The sequence below is a fragment of the Nipponia nippon genome, unplaced genomic scaffold (assembly GCF_047370975.1).
Source record: "Nipponia nippon isolate SJK-2023a ecotype South Korea unplaced genomic scaffold, ASM4737097v1 scaffold_1, whole genome shotgun sequence".
Lineage (NCBI taxonomy): Eukaryota > Metazoa > Chordata > Aves > Pelecaniformes > Threskiornithidae > Nipponia > Nipponia nippon.
Window position 1 is genome coordinate 100633280 of NW_028262290.1, and position 18515 is coordinate 100651794.

Here is an 18515-nt window from a genome sequence, read left to right on the forward strand (position 1 = left end):
TAATTACAGCAGGCCATTGTTGATGTTATGTAGCAATATTCTATCAAAGAGTGTAAACAGGGCCCATCTTTTGCACCCATACTGTTGTAGAATTTAAAAATCGGTCTTGTGTTTTATGTGATTCAGTCAGTTTTGGTTTAAAAAACAAACCTAATTTGACTGCAGCCAAGAAGGATGTTTGACGTTTCTTACCATTCATTCATTTTAGAAAATCAGCCAGCTAGAAAAACTGCTTTTTGTGGTATTCAGTAAAGGAAAAACTAAGTTACAGAATTATCATGTCGGAATTTCCTGTGGGATAAATGAAAATGAAATAAAAGTTCATGAGTGATTTGATTACTAATTCTGAGATTTACAAACTACCTGGCAACTGTTGCAGTGTAGGAAGCGATAGGACCAGCAGCGCTTGTTGCATTATTTTCAGTGAAGACAAATTCTCCTTGTGTAAATGATGTGATCAGTCCGTCTTGGGATGGGAGAGGTTGCCAGGCAAGTTTTTTGCTAGCATTCATTATTTTCATGCTATCCTCCACAGAGAAAAAAAAAATCCTGGTTCAATAGGCATCTTTCCAAACTGAGATGCCAGGGCTGAGTTTCCTCAGTTCCAGATGCTTTGTCAGAATTGTAGTTCCCTGAGAGCTGGAACTCGCACATACCTGTGGAAGCAGATGAAAGAATAAGAATAAAAATAAGATACTGAATTACTTCTGCTGGTACATGCCTGAAAAAAAATCATCAAAGGTTATTATAATTATGACTGTTATTAGATATCGTGTCTGGTTTCTGCATATTTAAATTCTTTCTGAGAGGTGAAACTTAGGCACTTAGAGATCCCAGGGGAATAATTGCAGAAATGATGACATATTCCACTTCTTGAACAAATTTCAATACCAAAGCTCCATTCTGCGTACTTACATTTCTTCTTAATTATACTTGGATGCAGGATAGATAGTCATTTTCTCTCTTACAAATGTGTGTAGCCAATTAGTCTTGTAGATCATGAATACCCAATGGCCTAACTCATTAAATGGAATTTTCCTTTTCTGTTGTTATGGCAAAAGAGTCTGCAAATAGCTGAATATCATCTTTCTCTGTGAGCTCAGCCTTGGCCAAGACTGCAAATCCAGTAACTTGAGCAAATGAACAATTCCTGGGTTTACCTGTACTCCTTACAGCATGCCATCTTAGTCTTGTGAGTGTGTGTGTGTGTGTATGTATGTATGTATTGTAAATTGATATAGGCTGTTCGGCTCCTCTGCACTTCTGGTCCTCAATTTTAATGCCACAATTTTGCTGCTAGGGGACAAATTTAGTCTTCCTGATTTCCTCCCATCCCCGAGAAATTCTGAGCCCAGAAGCTCTTTCTGGCCCACTAAGACATGGAGGCCTGAGCTCTTTTTGCTCATGGAAGCAAAAATAAGAAAAACTGGCAATGTGTCTCTGAAGAAACCACTGCTTATATCCAGTGATCAAACACAGGTGTTCTTTTCTTCTTCCCTCTGTTTTTTTTTTTAATTGTTATTATTTTTTGCATAGCATGCTTGCCATTCTGTCATCTGAGAGAATGAAGATAACACATGTAGCTTAGAGTCCTCACAGGCAGGATTCATAGAGACAATGAAGGCAGAACGTTAGGACCAGAGAGAACCAGGGAACCACAAGACAACTGTGAAACGAGTTACAGGCCCAGTATTGCTTTGTGCCGGTTTTGCTAAGTTAGGGTGTTGGTAAATAATGAATACAATGTGAGGACATGACTCGGTGGTTGGCCTCGGTGCTTTTCAGTGGTACCATGTATCCCCAAGGGTGAGTGTTGCTTATCTAACATTTCGTCCTCCTCTTTTTCATAATATTGCGTGACATCTGAAACTTTGGTACTGTGGTGCTACAGCAGATACTGGGTTGTGATTTTAAAAGCTATGGACTCAAATATTATAGAAACAACAAAACCTCTCTGTTCAGGGGAAAGGTTCCCTGTAATCTTATTACTGGCGTAGTTATCTCCAGTGCCTCCTTGACATGTATTTGCAAAACTCCTCTGGGGATTTGAATTGAATAACTGTTTTCTTGAAAGAAAAAAACTCCTTACTGTTTAGGGGAATGGTAAACAGTTACACTGGATTTAGGTTACTAAAATCCAAGTATGTTGTATCTGTTGTTATTTGTAATTGCGGACTTCCCAGAGAAATATGAACAGAAATTTTAAATGTGCTATAAACAACTCTTAAAAGTATGCAAAAATATACATCTTTTCTACTATTAGGATTCTCTTACTGGGTCTGTAACACAGGGCTTATGCCCCTTCTGCTGTGTACCCCATGCTGATGGTCCTGGGGAATTAACCCTCACTGCCTTTGGGGAGATGAGCTGGGTGCTCGCTGTCTCCTCTGCTCTCCAGGGTTTACTCTGGGAATACTCCAGGTACGTGCACAGGGAAGGCAAGGCAAGGCACAAGTTACTCCATGAAGTCTTCCTGTAGTGAATGGAGAATTATATATGTAGTGTGTGTGTATATGCATATACACAGTGTGTATATATATATATACACACACTATAGTGTAGATGTGATATTGCTGTTCTTACTTCATGTTCTTTTTTCTTCCATTGACTGTTAGAGAAAATCCTAATCTTCTCTTTTACTGCTTGTACCTTAAAGAACCAAAACATCATTATCTGATCTGCATCTTCTTGCTTAATTCACATGGACCTTATGATGGAGGCCTTAAAACTTCTGCGTAACACTTGGCACTCAGATGTGCTGGAAGCCTTTCAGGGAGGGGAGAGGGTCTTGAATGCAGCTTTGCTTACAGATATTAAAAGTTTGGAGTAAAATGTGAAACCATTTTTGATTCTCAAAATAGTGGCAGCAGTAAAAGCAGTGAGTAAATTTAGCTTGCTAGACAGTTGTAATTTGCAGAATGCATTTGTCAAACAGTTTGGAAAGAATCCAGGGCACATTTAGATGGAAAAAAAAAAAAAAAAGAGATGGGCTCAGACTGAAAATGTGAGCTAAATGGCCTCCAAGGTTTGCAGAAATCATAAACTTCCTTACACCACTCAGTAACGGACAAAATCAAAAGGTGTTGTGCGAGGGGTTTTGAACTTTGGGGAAAATCAGATTTTGTTTCATATCTACTTGGCAACTAAATGCAACTGATTTGTCTTGGGGTCTTCCATTTAACTAATTGTAACACTGATGCTTCCTTTAAACTGTGTTAGTGTATTTGGAAGTTGGGAGGTATAATTGATACACTGTGCTTTTTAGCCCGTGTTTATTTGGCCTTTAATATCACTGTGTCTGTGAGTTGTTAAAAACTCTTCTTCACTGAGTCTGTGTAATATGCAGCATTGACTCCAGTGTCATGGAAATCAATGTGATTTCATGAGTGCAGCTTAGTGAAATCACAAAGAAGAGGTAAAGAGATGCCCTATCATTGTAAATAGCAAGTGTGGCTTTAAAAAAAAAAGGCGGCAAATAGACGAGCTTGATGGCATCTAGCAGTTGTGCAGTGTGCTACAGTTCCCTGCTTCTCTCAGATGCTGCTAGTTGTTTTATTTGTCATACAGCTGTTGGGGGGGGAGGTGTTACCCTTTTTGTGATTGATTGAAGAATTTTATGCTGAAGGGGAGTTTTTTCATCACTTGGACGAAGCCATAACAGTCTCTGTGCACATCTGACATTATTATTTGTTATTATGTTAATCAGTAAAAATGAGTTTACATTTCTGAACTGGATTTTCCTGTTAAGCCATGACAGTACCACAGTTCTAGCCCTCAATTCTGACTTTTAACCCTGTAAGTTTAAGACAGTTTGAACTAGGGCTTTCTCTGCCCCACTTTCTTGCTGACACAGAATTTCCTCAGAGAATTTGATTATTTCTGCTAAGAGTGTTTGTTTGTAGTTGCAGCTCTCTTCTGACTCTAATTCATTATTTTTGTTTTCTGAGTCATCTCTCTTGTCTTTTGTTTTCCAGGTTGGTGAGAGGCAGAGGGTTCTGGTAACAGAAGAATCCTTTGATTCCAATTACTATGTTGCTCACAATCCTTTCTATGAGCAGGTATGATTAAATAAACAAAATAATATCTTTGTGTTTTATCTTTGCTTTCTGATAATCTCAGCAACATAGTGTGCCACAGTGCAAAAAACAAGTAAAGAAATAAGAACATTTTCCAGGAAAGGTGTAACCATCAAGACTTATTTATGAGATATTTTGTTTCTGTGTTGTAAATACAATTTACCTGAATTTATGTTAAGAAATACACCGTGGCTCTTTGAGTATACAGCATGAGGAGGATACATGCAAATAACATTGGATATGGTTTAAGAAGCTGTTAATTATTGCAGTAATTTTAATTCCTGTGTCTCCAAAGCATTGTTTTCTGAATAGTTGAATCTTGATAATTTCCATACATCTTTCAGAAAATCCTTTCAGGCAATTTGCAATTTGCAAAAAAAATAATTTCAAGCAGTAGGAAGGGTCAGAAACTTCTTTAAATTAACACTCAGCCTGATATGTTGTATTTCCTTCTATGTGCTTTCTATAAATTAATTCTTTCCACACAGAAAGGTTATCTTTGAGCTAGGAAGGAAGTACACCATCTATTTCACAAAATTATTATTTTTGCTCAAAAGCAGATGACTTGCTGAAAACCAATAAAATTAGCTTTTCTGAATCATCGTGATTTCATTCTCGTTTTGCCTTTGGCTTGTTCTCCATTTTCTTGCACTGAGCTGTCTACAGTTTGCTTTTGCTACCTTTAGTTATTCAGTCGTCTGAACCTGGAGAGGCTGTTCCTGATGGCTGTGCTTACGTAGTCACCAATAGTGCTTTCTTCTGGTTCTGGGTTATGTTACAGCATTTATTTATTTATTTATTTATGCTTAGTAATAAGTAACATTACTGCTCCTGAAATACTTATTTCTATTAGATATCTGGTTCACTAATTATTTTTTCCTCAGTTTCTTTTTTTTCTACGAATCTTTTTTTTTTTTTCATTACATCTCTAACCTCTGTCTAAGTCTTATATATCGCTGTTCCTTGCTTTTGTAGCTTATCAGTCAGATTTGAGAAACATGGTTTTCCATATAGAGATTAAAAAGAAATTGCTTGGGGCTTTTTAGTGTTCAGTGCTCGTTTTATGAAAGTTTCATTAATTAAAGGAAAAGCAGTATGTACAAAAAAAAAAAAAAAGTGTTGATGTTTTATGGGGTGTTTGTACAGCACCTAATACAGCTCCTGATTGGGACTGGTAGAGAATATACAAAATACAAATAATAACACAGGGAGTAATTTTAAATTTTACTTTGGAAGAAATACTTCCCATTATTGGAATGTATGTCTTTTCCCTAAAATCTTACGTGTGGCATGTTTGACAAGAGTAATATTCTACTGTTCACCCAGGTAAGCACAAGTCTTGGTACTAATGACTAACTTTAATGGCAGTAAATTTAATCATAGTAGATTGAAAACTACTCTTGAGTCACTACTTTGGAAGCTGAAACTCAGAGTTCTGGTGTAACGTTCTGTTAACTCAAAACAGTTATCAAACCTATTCTCTCTTCACTAAGCTCATCTTTATTAAACAAGTTTGCTATTAAAGCCGCATCGATAGAGCTACACTGACAGACTTCCTGGTGGAACCTGAGGCTTTGGTGGTGTAGTTTAAGGTAGTCCATTGACCAGAGTACTCTAAACTGACCAAAGGGTACTTTGCCAGAACAACAGTCAAGATGAGTGTTTCTGTTGGTATAACTTTGTTTCTTAGAAATATGGTTGGGGATTTTTTCCTAACAAGTACTTATATGAGAAAAATGTATGAGTGTACACCAAGCCCGGCTGCTTGGTTGTTTACAGTACCTCCCAGATATTTTCATTTAATCTCTTTATTTTTCTGAAGTAGTAGTCACCTACCCGTGTCTGTCCCTGAGGATTTATATTTAGTTACTGCCATTTCACATATGGAGATACCAAGATTTACAGAGGTCACAGGCCCAATGATACTTAGTTACCTGATTTTCCTTTGATTTAAATTTACCTGAGATGAATTGTGTGGGAAGAACTGTGATCTAGTCGCATTGTAATACTGTCTCAGCATTAGGATCTTGGCTTTGAGTTTGCCACTTAGTTCCAATTAGTCTCAGCGTGCCCATCTCTGAAAGGCAAAGGTGCCTTCTTTTCTTGGAAGATGCTTAGGAAGCTCAACAGAATCCTAGGATCAGGAAACTCCTACAGTCGTGAACACCTTGAGCCTTCAGGGAAAAAGGGAAACTGCTGGTGATGATTTCCTCCAAGTGGGACAACCAACACTTGTGATAGGTGAAAACGGAGAGGCACTGTTTGGCAACAAAATGCTCTCCAAATGTGGTTGGCACAGAGTTTTCCTCTGAAGACCTTCTGCACACATTGTCTAAAAATCAAGCCATTTTAAGGCGTTTCAATTTCAGCATCCAAAAATCAAGATATATGTATGTGCTCATCACCTTTGAAAAGCTTGCATTTGTGTGTGGATGAGCTTAAGGTAAATGTGATTAAATAAGTCCCTGTGATTCAGTTTTTCATGACTCTGCTTTTCTTTTTTAACTGCTTCTCTATTCTCAGAGCCTTTTTATGCCATTTGTTCTTCCAGCAAAAAATGTTGCTCCTGTATGTTGGGCTCTTTCTTTTGTAACATGCATGACCTAGGAACATCTGTTATGTGGTGTCTTTTTTGTGAAGTTCTTACAGGACTGTCTGATATCATGGTTGTGCAAATTCAGGAAAGGGTAGCATTGGTTGCAGACCCAAGAAACACACTCATCAGTTTTTACACGTATTCATTGTCAGTCATGCATCTCAGCTGCAAAGGACCTGCGCAATCAAAATAAGGGCTTGTGCAAACAGAAACGAGGGCATAACTTCTGTCCTGAAGCATTTACAGACTCAAAAACATTTTAAAAAAAAAGAAGTATCATGGGATAGATAGGCAAATAGGAATCTTTACAGCATTCTGTTAGAACTGTGTAGTACAAGTGCCCTTGGGAACTGTTTGGGTCTGGATTCAAATGCTGCAATTCAGGCCCAACTTTCTCATCAATCAAAAAACACAACTCACAGAATCAGTTGGAGTTGAAAAGAGCTGAGCTAATACTGCAGAGCTCTTGGAAAATGCAAGCTGGAGATGTTACTGGTCAAGTGTGTTTGCTGGTGACTAAAGTTTTAGGATTTGCTCTGATGTTTATCCAAAATCTGTTTTCTGAGTGGAAGCTGGAGACACTGATGTCCTTTGTGGTAGTTAGTAACTCTGTCTTTATCTTTATTTGAAAGGTTCTTGTGCCAAAGGATCCTCTGTTAATGGGTAAGATGGTAGAAGTGAATATTTATGAAGCTGGGAAACATTTTATGAAGGGCCAACCAGTGTCAGATGCCAGAGTTTACACTGCATCCATCACCAGACCGTTAGCAAAAGGAGAAGTTTCTGGTTTAACAGAGGTGAGTAAAAGACATTTTCTGCTTTACTACACCGGTGAAACAGCAGCTGTTCCAGCATAATGATTCCATGCTATGTATCTGTTATCGTTTTATAGTTCCCCTTTTATGTATGCATGAAGCTTTAATCTTTCCTGACAGATTGAAATCTGAATGTAAAAGATGTTTTTGCTGATGCCCATAGCTTTACTTTGCTGACTGTAAGGACAATAATATGCTTGTTTCTTGTTCCAGGGTGCAAGATGAGGAAAGAACTTACTAGAATTGAAAAGATTAACACCAGTGATTATATAATTCAATGTATTTCACTTCTAGTTTAGTGGAAGGATGAATCTGTTTGTTTTGCTTTACAAAGCTGTTTTAAAAGATGTGTATTGATTACGTGTCTGTTAAAACAGGTCAAAATTGGGTTCAGAGATTCAAAATTAATTGATGGGTAGAGGAATGGAATATTTACAATATATTTTTGAAAAAGGTCAACATCTGATTTAGTCATGTAAAGAAAATGAAACTCTTTTAAAAAGAGATCTGATCCTTATTTTACACCACGGTAGATATGGCTGTTAGCCAAGTATTCTCATACATTTCATGGAGCTCTAGTTGTAAAAACTGATGGAGTGTGAAATGAAAATGTGTATCACATTTCTAAGCGTCATTTGATGTCCTTTCTCCAGCACTGTTGTTAGGATCTCCAAAAATATGTAGCAATAATTTAGCACATGGAAGAAGGAGAATTGGCAGTTTATCAGCCACCTAGCTGCTTTTACAGTAAATTGTTGACAAGTATTGAAGTATATATGCATCCTTCTTGAAGTTCTAAGTAGTCATTTAAAAGAAATAATCACTGCAGACCTTATATGACGAGTGTTAAGCTAAGATTCTTGGACTCTTGAATAAACCTGGCTATGGAAACATAGAGCGACAATAATGCACCTACCATAATGTGTTTGGCAGATCATGAAACTTAAGCATAAACACAATGTTAAACTCTCCTTTGAATACTGTCTGTGTGTATGTGTGTATTGGCCTGATAAGGGTCTGTAAGAGGAAAAAACAGCCAAAACCCTCAAACTGTCTGATTGGACTATGTAGCTATTTAAACGCACCTGATTTTTTCATCAGAACATTTTTTTTAATAATCTGCTGAATTATTAACAGAACCAAGCCTGTCATTAAACTGACTACGTGCTGCCAGCAGCTTGTAGCATGGGAACAAGCAAGCAGACTGTCGACTGAAATTTTGTATGTTAAAAATGAGAGATAAAATTATTAAAATCGAGGATACTGATAATTTCCGTAAGAACTCATTGAGATGCACAGATCTGCTCCTGCCCTTTGAGTGGATTTGAACAAGTACCTGGAATGCCCAAGTAAATGGCTACAGCAAGCGAATGATAAGGCAAATTGCTTTTCATGACTTTTGTGGCTGCCAGTGCTCCTTCAAGGGAGTATCTTATTTATGTTTGGTCCACTGGACATGTTAGGAACTTCCACTTTCTGGAAAAAACTAGAATCTCAATCCTTCAGTAGATGGGACATCATCTGTGCAGGGAAGCTACAGCTGAAAGCTTTTAATTGGGCTTGGCCAATGTATAATATATAGAATGTGAACTGAAATTGTTAGTGGGAAGTTCCTCCTGACAAATCATATATAAGTGGCAAATCAGGAACTTTCTTTAGGTTCCCAGGCAAAAAAGTCAGTCAGTTTGTCACAAAAGTCACCCCTGGTTTTTGGCTGGGTGAAAGATGCTCTCTGTGTTGTTTTGTATAGTTGGACTGCTGGGAAACGTTTCCTGCTAGATGTGCTCAAGACGTGATTCTAACCTAAGATGAGCAAGATAAAAGGGGCAACGTATGTCATATGACTGTTTATATAGCTTGTTATGTGCACAGATAGTAGGTTGAGGAAAGAAGAAGGAGGCAACTCAGAATGTGTGTATTCAGATACTCCCTCAAAGGCAGCCAAACATCTTGGATCTTCAACAAGATCCCAAGGGTCTCTGCCAGATTTTCAAAAGGGCAGCATGCAGAACTAAAACCTTGGATAACACTTATGTCAAGTCAAGCTATCAAACTATATAATGGAGAGAAGGAAGACTTACCTAAAATAAGTTATAAAATAAAAAAATGAAAACACATGTGGCTCTTGCACTTTCTCCTTCCCACTTTGCACACAAGTGAGCAAGAATTAGGGCCTGCTTTACATTCCCAGGCTTGAAAGGATGGGTAGCCAGCTGCCAGGTGGCTCTTTTAAGACCAGGCACGTTTCTGTTGCTCAGTACGGCTGTCCTCTGGGCAGAAGCTCATTTAGGCACCGACCAGCATCCTGTAGCTGGCGTGCTATCTGAAGCGCCCAGTAAGATTCTAGTGGACCTCTAGTCTCACCCTGTCGGTAGCACGACTTCCTCTTAACTCCTTTATGTTTTTCTGGTCCATGATGAGACTGAGTTCAGAGAAGCATGCGAATTTAAATGTAGATCAAGGTAATCTAGATCAAAAGAATGTGCTAATGGGCTGTACTGCAGTAAAACATTTATATGCTTCAGTCCATTCCCATTCAACAAAGCACTTGGCTCTTTCCTAATGACCGTGTAAATTACGGGGGCTGCAATGCACACTTTACAGTTCAGCATGTTGCAGAAGTACTATGATGTAGAGGGACAAATTGCTGAGTCAGGGCTGTAACGTGGTTGTAGACAGTCTGCAGCAGTTATAAAGATGCTATTTTTGTAGCGTATCCTAGGCATCACTTGCTATTATTAACAGTATTTTCATTAGCTTGCATAGGACACAATAAAAGATGTTTCAAAATACATCACAGCTGTACTTCTCTCTAATGAGGAATGTTCACAGAAAGAGTGAGAGCTTTCAAAACTGTACAGTTTTTAAGGAAATTAATTATATGGCTAAAAAAATAAAGTTATAAAATTTGAGAGCCCCGTGATGTGAGGATGTCAAAGCGAGCCACAAACCCATGCTGAAAAAGAAGAAACTTCTATAAAGTGATGAGGAATACCTCCAAAGGGTCAGAGCTTATCTGCAATTGTGTTCTCTCTTTCTCATCTGCTACATGTCCCTCAATAATTTTTTCTGAGGAGTTCAAAGGGAGCACCACAAGCAACATGGTGTGTTTGAAGGAACAATTGTAGGCCTTTTTTTACCCTTTTGACCGCATGACTGGGATGACAGATTGGTCCAGAGAAATACAAGAAATAGGTCACCAACTGGAATCAACAGATTTGACTGCAAAAGAGGGAATGCAAAATGTCACCCAAAGGACAATTTACAGGCTCCATAAAATAGTCACGCATTGTATATCTGTGCTAAATAAGAAGCAGACAAATATTGATAGAATTAATTCAGGATATTTCTAGCATATCTTTTTATCGTGCTTTTTCAATATATGAAAAACACATCTAATACCTATATACATTAATGTATTAATGATGTGGAATTTCTTAGCAGTCATTATATTCTCTAAGGGAGGAACTGTGACTAAGTAGATGGGCTTAGAATAAGGTCGTGACACTCAATAACGTTAGGCTCTATGACAGAAGTTGGGACAAGAAGGACAGAGGAGTGTTGGAGTCAGTGGCTCAGGTTAAAAAGCTGTCAGAGCGATCAGACTTACTGATTGTAGTGGACATGTTAAGCATTAAAATGCACAGGTGTTTGCCAGGATTTTTTTTTTTTACTTCAGCATGAATTTTTTACAAATTCACTCAAAAGTGAATAATGCACAATTTCACAAGAGGGCTATTTTGGGGGGCAAATATATTTGGAAATTTCAATTAACTGAGAAATTTAAATCTGCTACAGATTTATTTGGGTTTAAAATGTGCAGTTGCTGATTCAGTAATAGAACAATGTTTAGAAGACACATAGCAGAGTATATAGGTGAAAGTTGAAATCAATAAAGACAAACACATGTAAAGGCGTTTTTGGATGTGGTTCTAGTGAAGCTAACACAGGATATATGTGGAATGGGCATTAAAAAGCATTGATGGTAACATCAAAAATGATCATTCAGACAAAACAAGCATATCATGAGTTACTAACTCCAGTTACAAATAACAGTGAATAAATATTTCAAACCTTTGATCAAGAATTAGTGCTGCTGAGTTTCACAGGAAAAAACCAAGATGTAAATGCTGCAGATGTGATATCCTTTCATTGAGGTAGGCTTGAAGTTGACAAAGCATTAAGGATGTACTTCAGCATTTTGAGATTCAGTAGAGCAATTTAGCCTGTCTGCTATGTTCTTAAGCGCTCTGGTAAACTACTCTTTGAGACTTTGGAGGTGGGTTTGCAATGCACATAGTACTGTCATTGTCACTGGATAATAAATATTTTTGAAAAGTCAGCAGGGTGTGTCAATGATCTGAATGTCATTTAATTTTAAAAATAACATTTTAATATTTTTATTAATTTTATTTGGCCATGTTTAGGGATTTTGACAGTTTCTTAGGAGCATAAAGTAAAATACCTAATAAATATAACCTGTTCACAGACAAATGTTTGCCTAAACCTAAGAATTGAAACAAATAAGAATCTGCAATAATATGATCTCTTGTAAGAGTATGTTATGCTTCTGTACTCCAAAAATAATTCTAGTTGTTTACATATGTTCTGTGACTAGAGGGGAAAAAAATATTGCAAGATGAGAAATATATGAAGAAGAGACCAAAGGACTGAGGGATAAAAATAAAAGTCTGGCTACCTGCCGGAATTGTAATGCATTGCCAAAATCAAAGCCCTATAAGTCTGAGGGCCTTCGGTGGGAAATTTTAGTCAGATGGAAAATTAAGGCAAGAAAAAAATAATTTTAACAGGCTATTTAATTATGTAGTCGTGGTTATTTTATGTTCATAATTCCTGTTTCTATAATGCATCTGCGATTGACTTTCTTTTCAAACAAATATAGGCACATCTTTCTCTCAGTTACCTGTTTTCTGTTGCTTTATGCGTTAACATTCTCCATGTCTAACACTTCCCCTGCAAACAACTTCTGCTGGCAGTCCCCATTTGCAATATCGCCTTTTGTGAGCCTGGGATCTTGGTGCACATCTCTGTGGCTCCCAGGCCATGGTAATATACACCGTTGGCCCATTAAGCTAATAGTTATTCAGGTCATTGGCATCTTCGGAGGAAATGAGGAGTGAGCCACTGATTTGAGTCAGCAAGCACTTGCTTGGTCAGTCTGCTTGTTCCTCTTTCTCTCTGTCCTGCCTTCATTTTTTGCAGTAGGTTATTGTAGCATTGTACTTCTGGATACTACTGAAGAAGCTGTATGTTCCTGGTCTCCCTGTTAGCCACAAGTATTTTCTAGCTACATGAGCAAAAGGTGACCTCTATACATTACCCAGCCTTTTTTCTGGTGTTAGGGAACAGGAAAGATACATATATCAAACACTTCTTTATAGCATGCCAGAAAGAAGAATCAACAAAGCATAGCTTAAAGGGAACTCTCTGATCTCAGGTAGAAAGAGTGCTTCACTTGCAGGCAAAATAAAAGGGAGAAGGGGGAAGAAAGTATCTTCTGCTGGAACAGAAATGAAAGAAATCATGGCAGAATTGAGATCTCTGTATTGGAAACTTCCTTCAAGGATTTGGAAAGAAATGCGGAAGATGTGCATAAAACTGAAGTCATTATTAGGCAACAGTTTTTACATACACTGGAGTTTCAAAGTGGTGAAAAACTTAGTTCCTGGAGAGGAACTAGAGATTTGAGATTTAGGGGGAAAAAAAAGAATAAGGAAGCAAATTTTGGATCAAAAAATGGCATAGAGGTGCGAGGAGAGGAATCTTTCATAAAACTACAGAAACTATAGAAAGTACGAGAAATGCTAATGAAAGATTGGAATTTCCAAAGAAGAAAGATAAAGTAAAATAAAATACACCTTTTGCCTCTCTTGGAAAGCTACTTTGCAAAGGGATCTTTGCATCATGATGTCCAAGAAGGGGCAATTTGAGACATATGTGAGGAAGTTTCTATTTAAGAAAAATATGCTGACAAAAAAAAAAAGAACATTTTCTATGTAAAATAGTTTTCAGGTGATACTTCGTGAAAATATGGTGCAATATTTGGTGCTGTTGCATTCTGTGCTCTTGCATTCTTAGGAAGATACCTTTTGTTGTCTCAGTTGCTCTTTCTCCGAAACAACTGGTTGTAGTGTGAGGCAGACAAATAGTGCTTTTGCATGTATTAATCTGTTTTATTTAATGTGTTACTCATGTTCCCTGCTAGTTGTAAATAGAGGTCATATAAGATGGTGTTAAATCTTTCTTAATTAATCTCTTTTTCTTATGTTTTCTTCCGTTATTTCACTGAGGTCACTATAAAGTTAATGTAAGAAAAGAGAAATTTCCTTTCTAAGAGTGGAGCTCAATGTCATCTATGGATGTTTCTAAAAAGGACCTTCAAAAGTCTAATTTCTCCCTGAAAAAAGGACAAACATTTGTAATGTGCTGTTCTTTAGATGCTGATTTTCATGATCAACACATTATTTGCGCACCACGTTGGCTTTGTTTGTTTGAGTTGATTTTAGTTTTTCTTCTACTTGAAAGTCCAACATTTCTCAGCTTAGAATCAGAAATTCAGGATGGATTCTTTCTTACGGGCAGAATAGATTTTTCTTGCTGGGTTTAGATAAGCGCTTGATTAGATCACCCTGTATTGCTTGGGGAATTTTAATCAATGCTGGTCTTTAGGGATGTGCTTAGCAAATATCTGTGAGAAACACTTGAGATGTAGGCCAGCTGCCTTGGGTCATGGGTATGGGCTACTTGACCTCTTAAGGTTGTTTCCAGCCTTACCTTCTGTAATTCTATGAACATTTTAATTTAGCCAACAATTATTTGATGACCAGCAAACTTGACTAGAAGGTAGTTCATTGATCCAAAACATTTCTCTGCACCGCATAGAAGGTTAAAATACATAGAGATGATTTAAGGCATTAAACCCAAGAGCCAGCATAAGACCTTCACCAAGTAGTTTTATCCTGAGGTCTTTAATTTAATGGGCATGTTGTCTTTCTGCCCATCCCTCGGCAGGGCTGAATTTCAACTACAGTGATCAAAGCTCAGCTGAAACAACACATACTACATAGCCCCTTTTCAAACAAATGCTCTCTTAAGTCCATTTCAGGCGAAAAGATATTAACTTTAATTTATTTACTTTTCATTTCCTCAACAGACAGTATTATTTGGCTGAATGTCACTGTCTGCTCACTTTAAATTACATAATTATGTTAATCCTGTGCAGTGCATGCAATAAATGGAAGTAGTAATGACTGGGGTGATTCAACTGAAAGTCATTTTCTGGAGAATGGGAGAAGGTTAAACAGAAATCTTCTACCCCTCCTGCCTCCAGAAGTAAAACTCCAAGTGCTGAAATAGTTCTGCCATTTTTGTCTGTTATTTCTAGTACTTGACCTACTGATGCTGCACTGCAGGATGAGTGGGTGGCTTCTGCTCTCCCTTGGCAGAGGGACAAATTGGAAGTGTGTAGCCATAGTAATTTTAACTACTTGACACTCTATGTAATATTTAGGAGTTCCTTTTAAAATATGTTTTCTTTTCAATCAGAGCTTTAACAAACAGACCCTTTGGAAAGAACAAACGAAATTTTAGTAATGCTCTTATTATTTAATGTACCAGGTTATAAATTCACTAAGTTTTAATTGGCTTTCAGGAAAAAAAAAATGCAGCAGCAACAACTTTTCTCAATTTTTCTGTTGTTTTGGACGTCATCTATTTCCAACTCGTTGTGCCAGCAAAAGTCATTATAGGTTTGACTCTTATGCCTCTCCAGTAGAGTTTGATACAAAGGTAGGTGAAGGATATTCAGCCCATGTATACGTTTTATCTTTGCTTGTAGTATTTAGTCATTCCTTTTCTTTTTATTACTCTTTAGATCACCAAAAAGCTCACATAGGCAGTATTACTCTCTCCATTCCTTCCCTCTCTCTCTTTTCCCTGCAAGCAAACACACAGTCAGAGGCATGAGATATTTATGTCTTGGATGGATGATTTTTCTACCTGTTCCTCATGTATCAAAGCTGTAATTGTAGTGGTCTTTCTACATGAATATTTAAATGGGACAGCATGAAAAAGGCACGTGGAGCTCGTGAGAGGAAATAGAGGTTTAGAAGGGTGATACAGCTTTCCCCATCACCAAATGAAAGGTCAGTAGGAAATTTGATTTTACACATACAAGGTATTGGGATGCTGAACTTCTGCCTCTTAGAAATGTATTTGTTGCCAAAAACCATTGAAGTAAGAGGGTTCATTAGCTTTGAGATTTTTTTTGAGGGCAAATTAAAATTACACTCATGAGATTAAGCTATTTTTTAACTTAAAACTGTTTAAAAAGTATATCTCATTCCAAAGAAACTAGCAAACCATGTTAAGGGCAAATTAGGGTGTTCTGTATCCTTTAATATTATTACATGTTCAAAAAGTTTTATTAGATTCTCAGTAATGGTTTTGTAATAGTCTAAAAATCATCCTTTGTGTTCTTGTTGATTCTCTTCATGAGAATGAGAATTTACTAAGGTATATATGTAATTTGCAAATAACATTTTTATTCTGACAAATCTATTAAAACAGTGTTGAACTGATCCAGCAATATTCATAATCACAGTTTCCCATTCAGACCTTGATAATATTTAGTGATTTACGTTTGTTTTTAATATACTTGTCAGTAACATTAGATTAGAGATTTTTTTGTGGTGTCAAGGCTAATAAGATAAAGAAAAAGGGGAAACGGCTTTTCAGTAGGAGAAAGAAGCAAATTTTTTAAGCTTTTATCAGTATTGAATTATATTTTGTATATGGGGATGTCTGCATATAAGAATTCAAAGGCAAATTTAGAGTGGCTATATCTTTAACTGAAATTAAATTACAGTTGAGTAATAAGGATGAGGTTCAATTTGGTGGCTACATTGGAGAAAACATATCGTAAAATATCCAAATGCCACACAGTGAAGTGAATGTGACATTCAGAGCCTTAAATTTAGTCCACCAAGGATATAATCCTAACTACATTAGAATATCCAAGGAACTTACTGTGACCCTGTTGAATATATTACAATGACTGTATCCTTAAAGATGGTCCACAGAAAGTTGTAATATCTAAGCAAGCTTAGTAAACTAGTGCTTCCTTAAAGGCTGCATACAGTAACTTTGTGTTTACACAGGCTGTATTCAACATCAAGTTTAGCATTCACTCCAGATCCTTTGTCATGTAATCAGATCAAAGTCTTGATCATGCCTTTAGCCATTAACGCATGTTCTTGCAGATTTATTGGGCCAAACAACAACAGAAATAAACCCTTGCCCTCCTACTACAATCTCCTCCCCAGTCTAAGATTTTTTTTTTTTTTTTAAAGGAGTCCTCTCAAACTACAAGAGGAATAATCACTTTAAAAGTTGGCCTTCTACCTCTAAGAAACTTGGCTCATTGCCTATTACATTGAAGGTTTTAATGAGACCTGACTCTTAAATTTATTTAACTTTAGGTTCAGATCTTATTTGTAACAAGTTCCAAAGCAAGCTGTTCCTGTGGGCTTCGTCGAAGACCATAAAGTAAAAGAAACATTTAGAAAAGTAACTAATTACTTAAGCACTTCATTAAAGCTGTTCAAAGACAGCTTTACCTGTGGTTAGTGTACAGTACACCAATCTTGATAACCTTCTTTTGACTACTTCCCATTGTATATTTAAATGACTTGAATGATTCCCCCACCTCTAATTTATTATTTCAGATGTTAGAACCCTGCTTAAAGATGAAGAAAGATTTTCTACTGACTTATTCCAATGCCAGGCCAAGTCACTCATACTGGCTAGAATCCAGAAAGTATGACTGGATTTGATGTAATCGTCTGATCCAGCATTGGGCAGGAGGAACACTGCACTGAATGATCTAGTCAGTATAGCATGAGAGGTTGTGGTAGTGGTTAGTGTAGATAGCCCAAATCTCATATACATTCCCACTAAAGCAGAATTAGTACTCCATCTGTTTGTGTGGTCCTTTCGGTATTATGCCTTTCTTTTTCATCAGAACTGATTCCAAAGCTTGTTCATCATTTTCACTGGGAGCTTGCTTTAAGGAGATTTGCAGGTGTGCATCAGAAAGAGTTCATGTTTTGGGGTTCCAAGAGAGTCAGAGGGCTTCAAGCACAGTTTTCCTGTGTTTGAAACTCAAGCCCATAGGATGTTAAAATTTCAGCATATTTACTTTAATTTCTTTTACTGGAGTCAGGACCACAACCCAGGTTTGGTGTAATAATAAAATTATGATCTTGGGAAAAGTAGGACATGTATCTTCCTTCCTAGATAATATAAAATCCTGAGACATTGGAATTATGGTGAGGAAGATATATGTACTTCAGTGGTGCTTCGGCTTTTGATTGCCAGGGTCACAAGCACTGGCATGAAGCCATTTTTAATTAAGACGCACTGGTGTAAAGTCAAAACTAAAGCTGAACAACATGGTGATCTAAGCTATCAAGGTATGCAAGAAATAATATGGATTTTTCTCATGTAGTCTTTATTGTAGAGAAGGGCTGACAAATCATTTGTAAAATAAAACCATGAATTTAAAAAATATTCAGTGATAAATATTTCTTAAAAAGAAATGTGCATTTTTAGTTGTTCTTGGTGATGACAATCACACGGAATAATTAAGGGTCTGAAGGCAGACCATGTTTGACCTACATAGCTCATCATTCCATAAGAAACTAGTTATTTCCCAGCTTCTGGCTCCACATAAGTCAACAAATGCTATAATGTACGTTGATGTAACTGTGCTATCGATGTCTTCTTTATGACACTTTTCATTTTGTCTTTTTACCTGACTTTACCAGTAGAAACACTGTTTTGTGGGACTTGGCCTGTAAAGAAGCCGTCTCCACAGACGCATGAGCATGTTGTCATTATACTAGTGGAGAAATGGCCAGCCTCTGTCGTGGAATAACCTGCAGCCACCAGGAGAGTTCACCTGCCTCACTAGGTACTCTCCAATACCCTCTTTTCCAGGGGCTACCA

At 37.2% G+C, this 18515-nt stretch overlaps 1 protein-coding gene across 4 annotated transcripts in view; it reads left to right on the forward strand.

The window, feature by feature from the left end:
• The window catches only part of CDKAL1 (CDKAL1 threonylcarbamoyladenosine tRNA methylthiotransferase), a 429338-nt gene that overhangs the window by 393447 nt on the left and 17376 nt on the right, over positions 1 to 18515 (forward strand). For all 4 annotated transcript variants that reach the window (XM_087764738.1, XM_087764716.1, XM_087764726.1 and 1 more), the window contains 2 exons: positions 3975 to 4058; positions 7305 to 7469. In XM_087764738.1, the coding sequence (XP_087620864.1) occupies positions 3975 to 4058; positions 7305 to 7469 (249 nt within the window). The remainder of the gene's footprint in view (positions 1 to 3974; positions 4059 to 7304; positions 7470 to 18515) is intronic.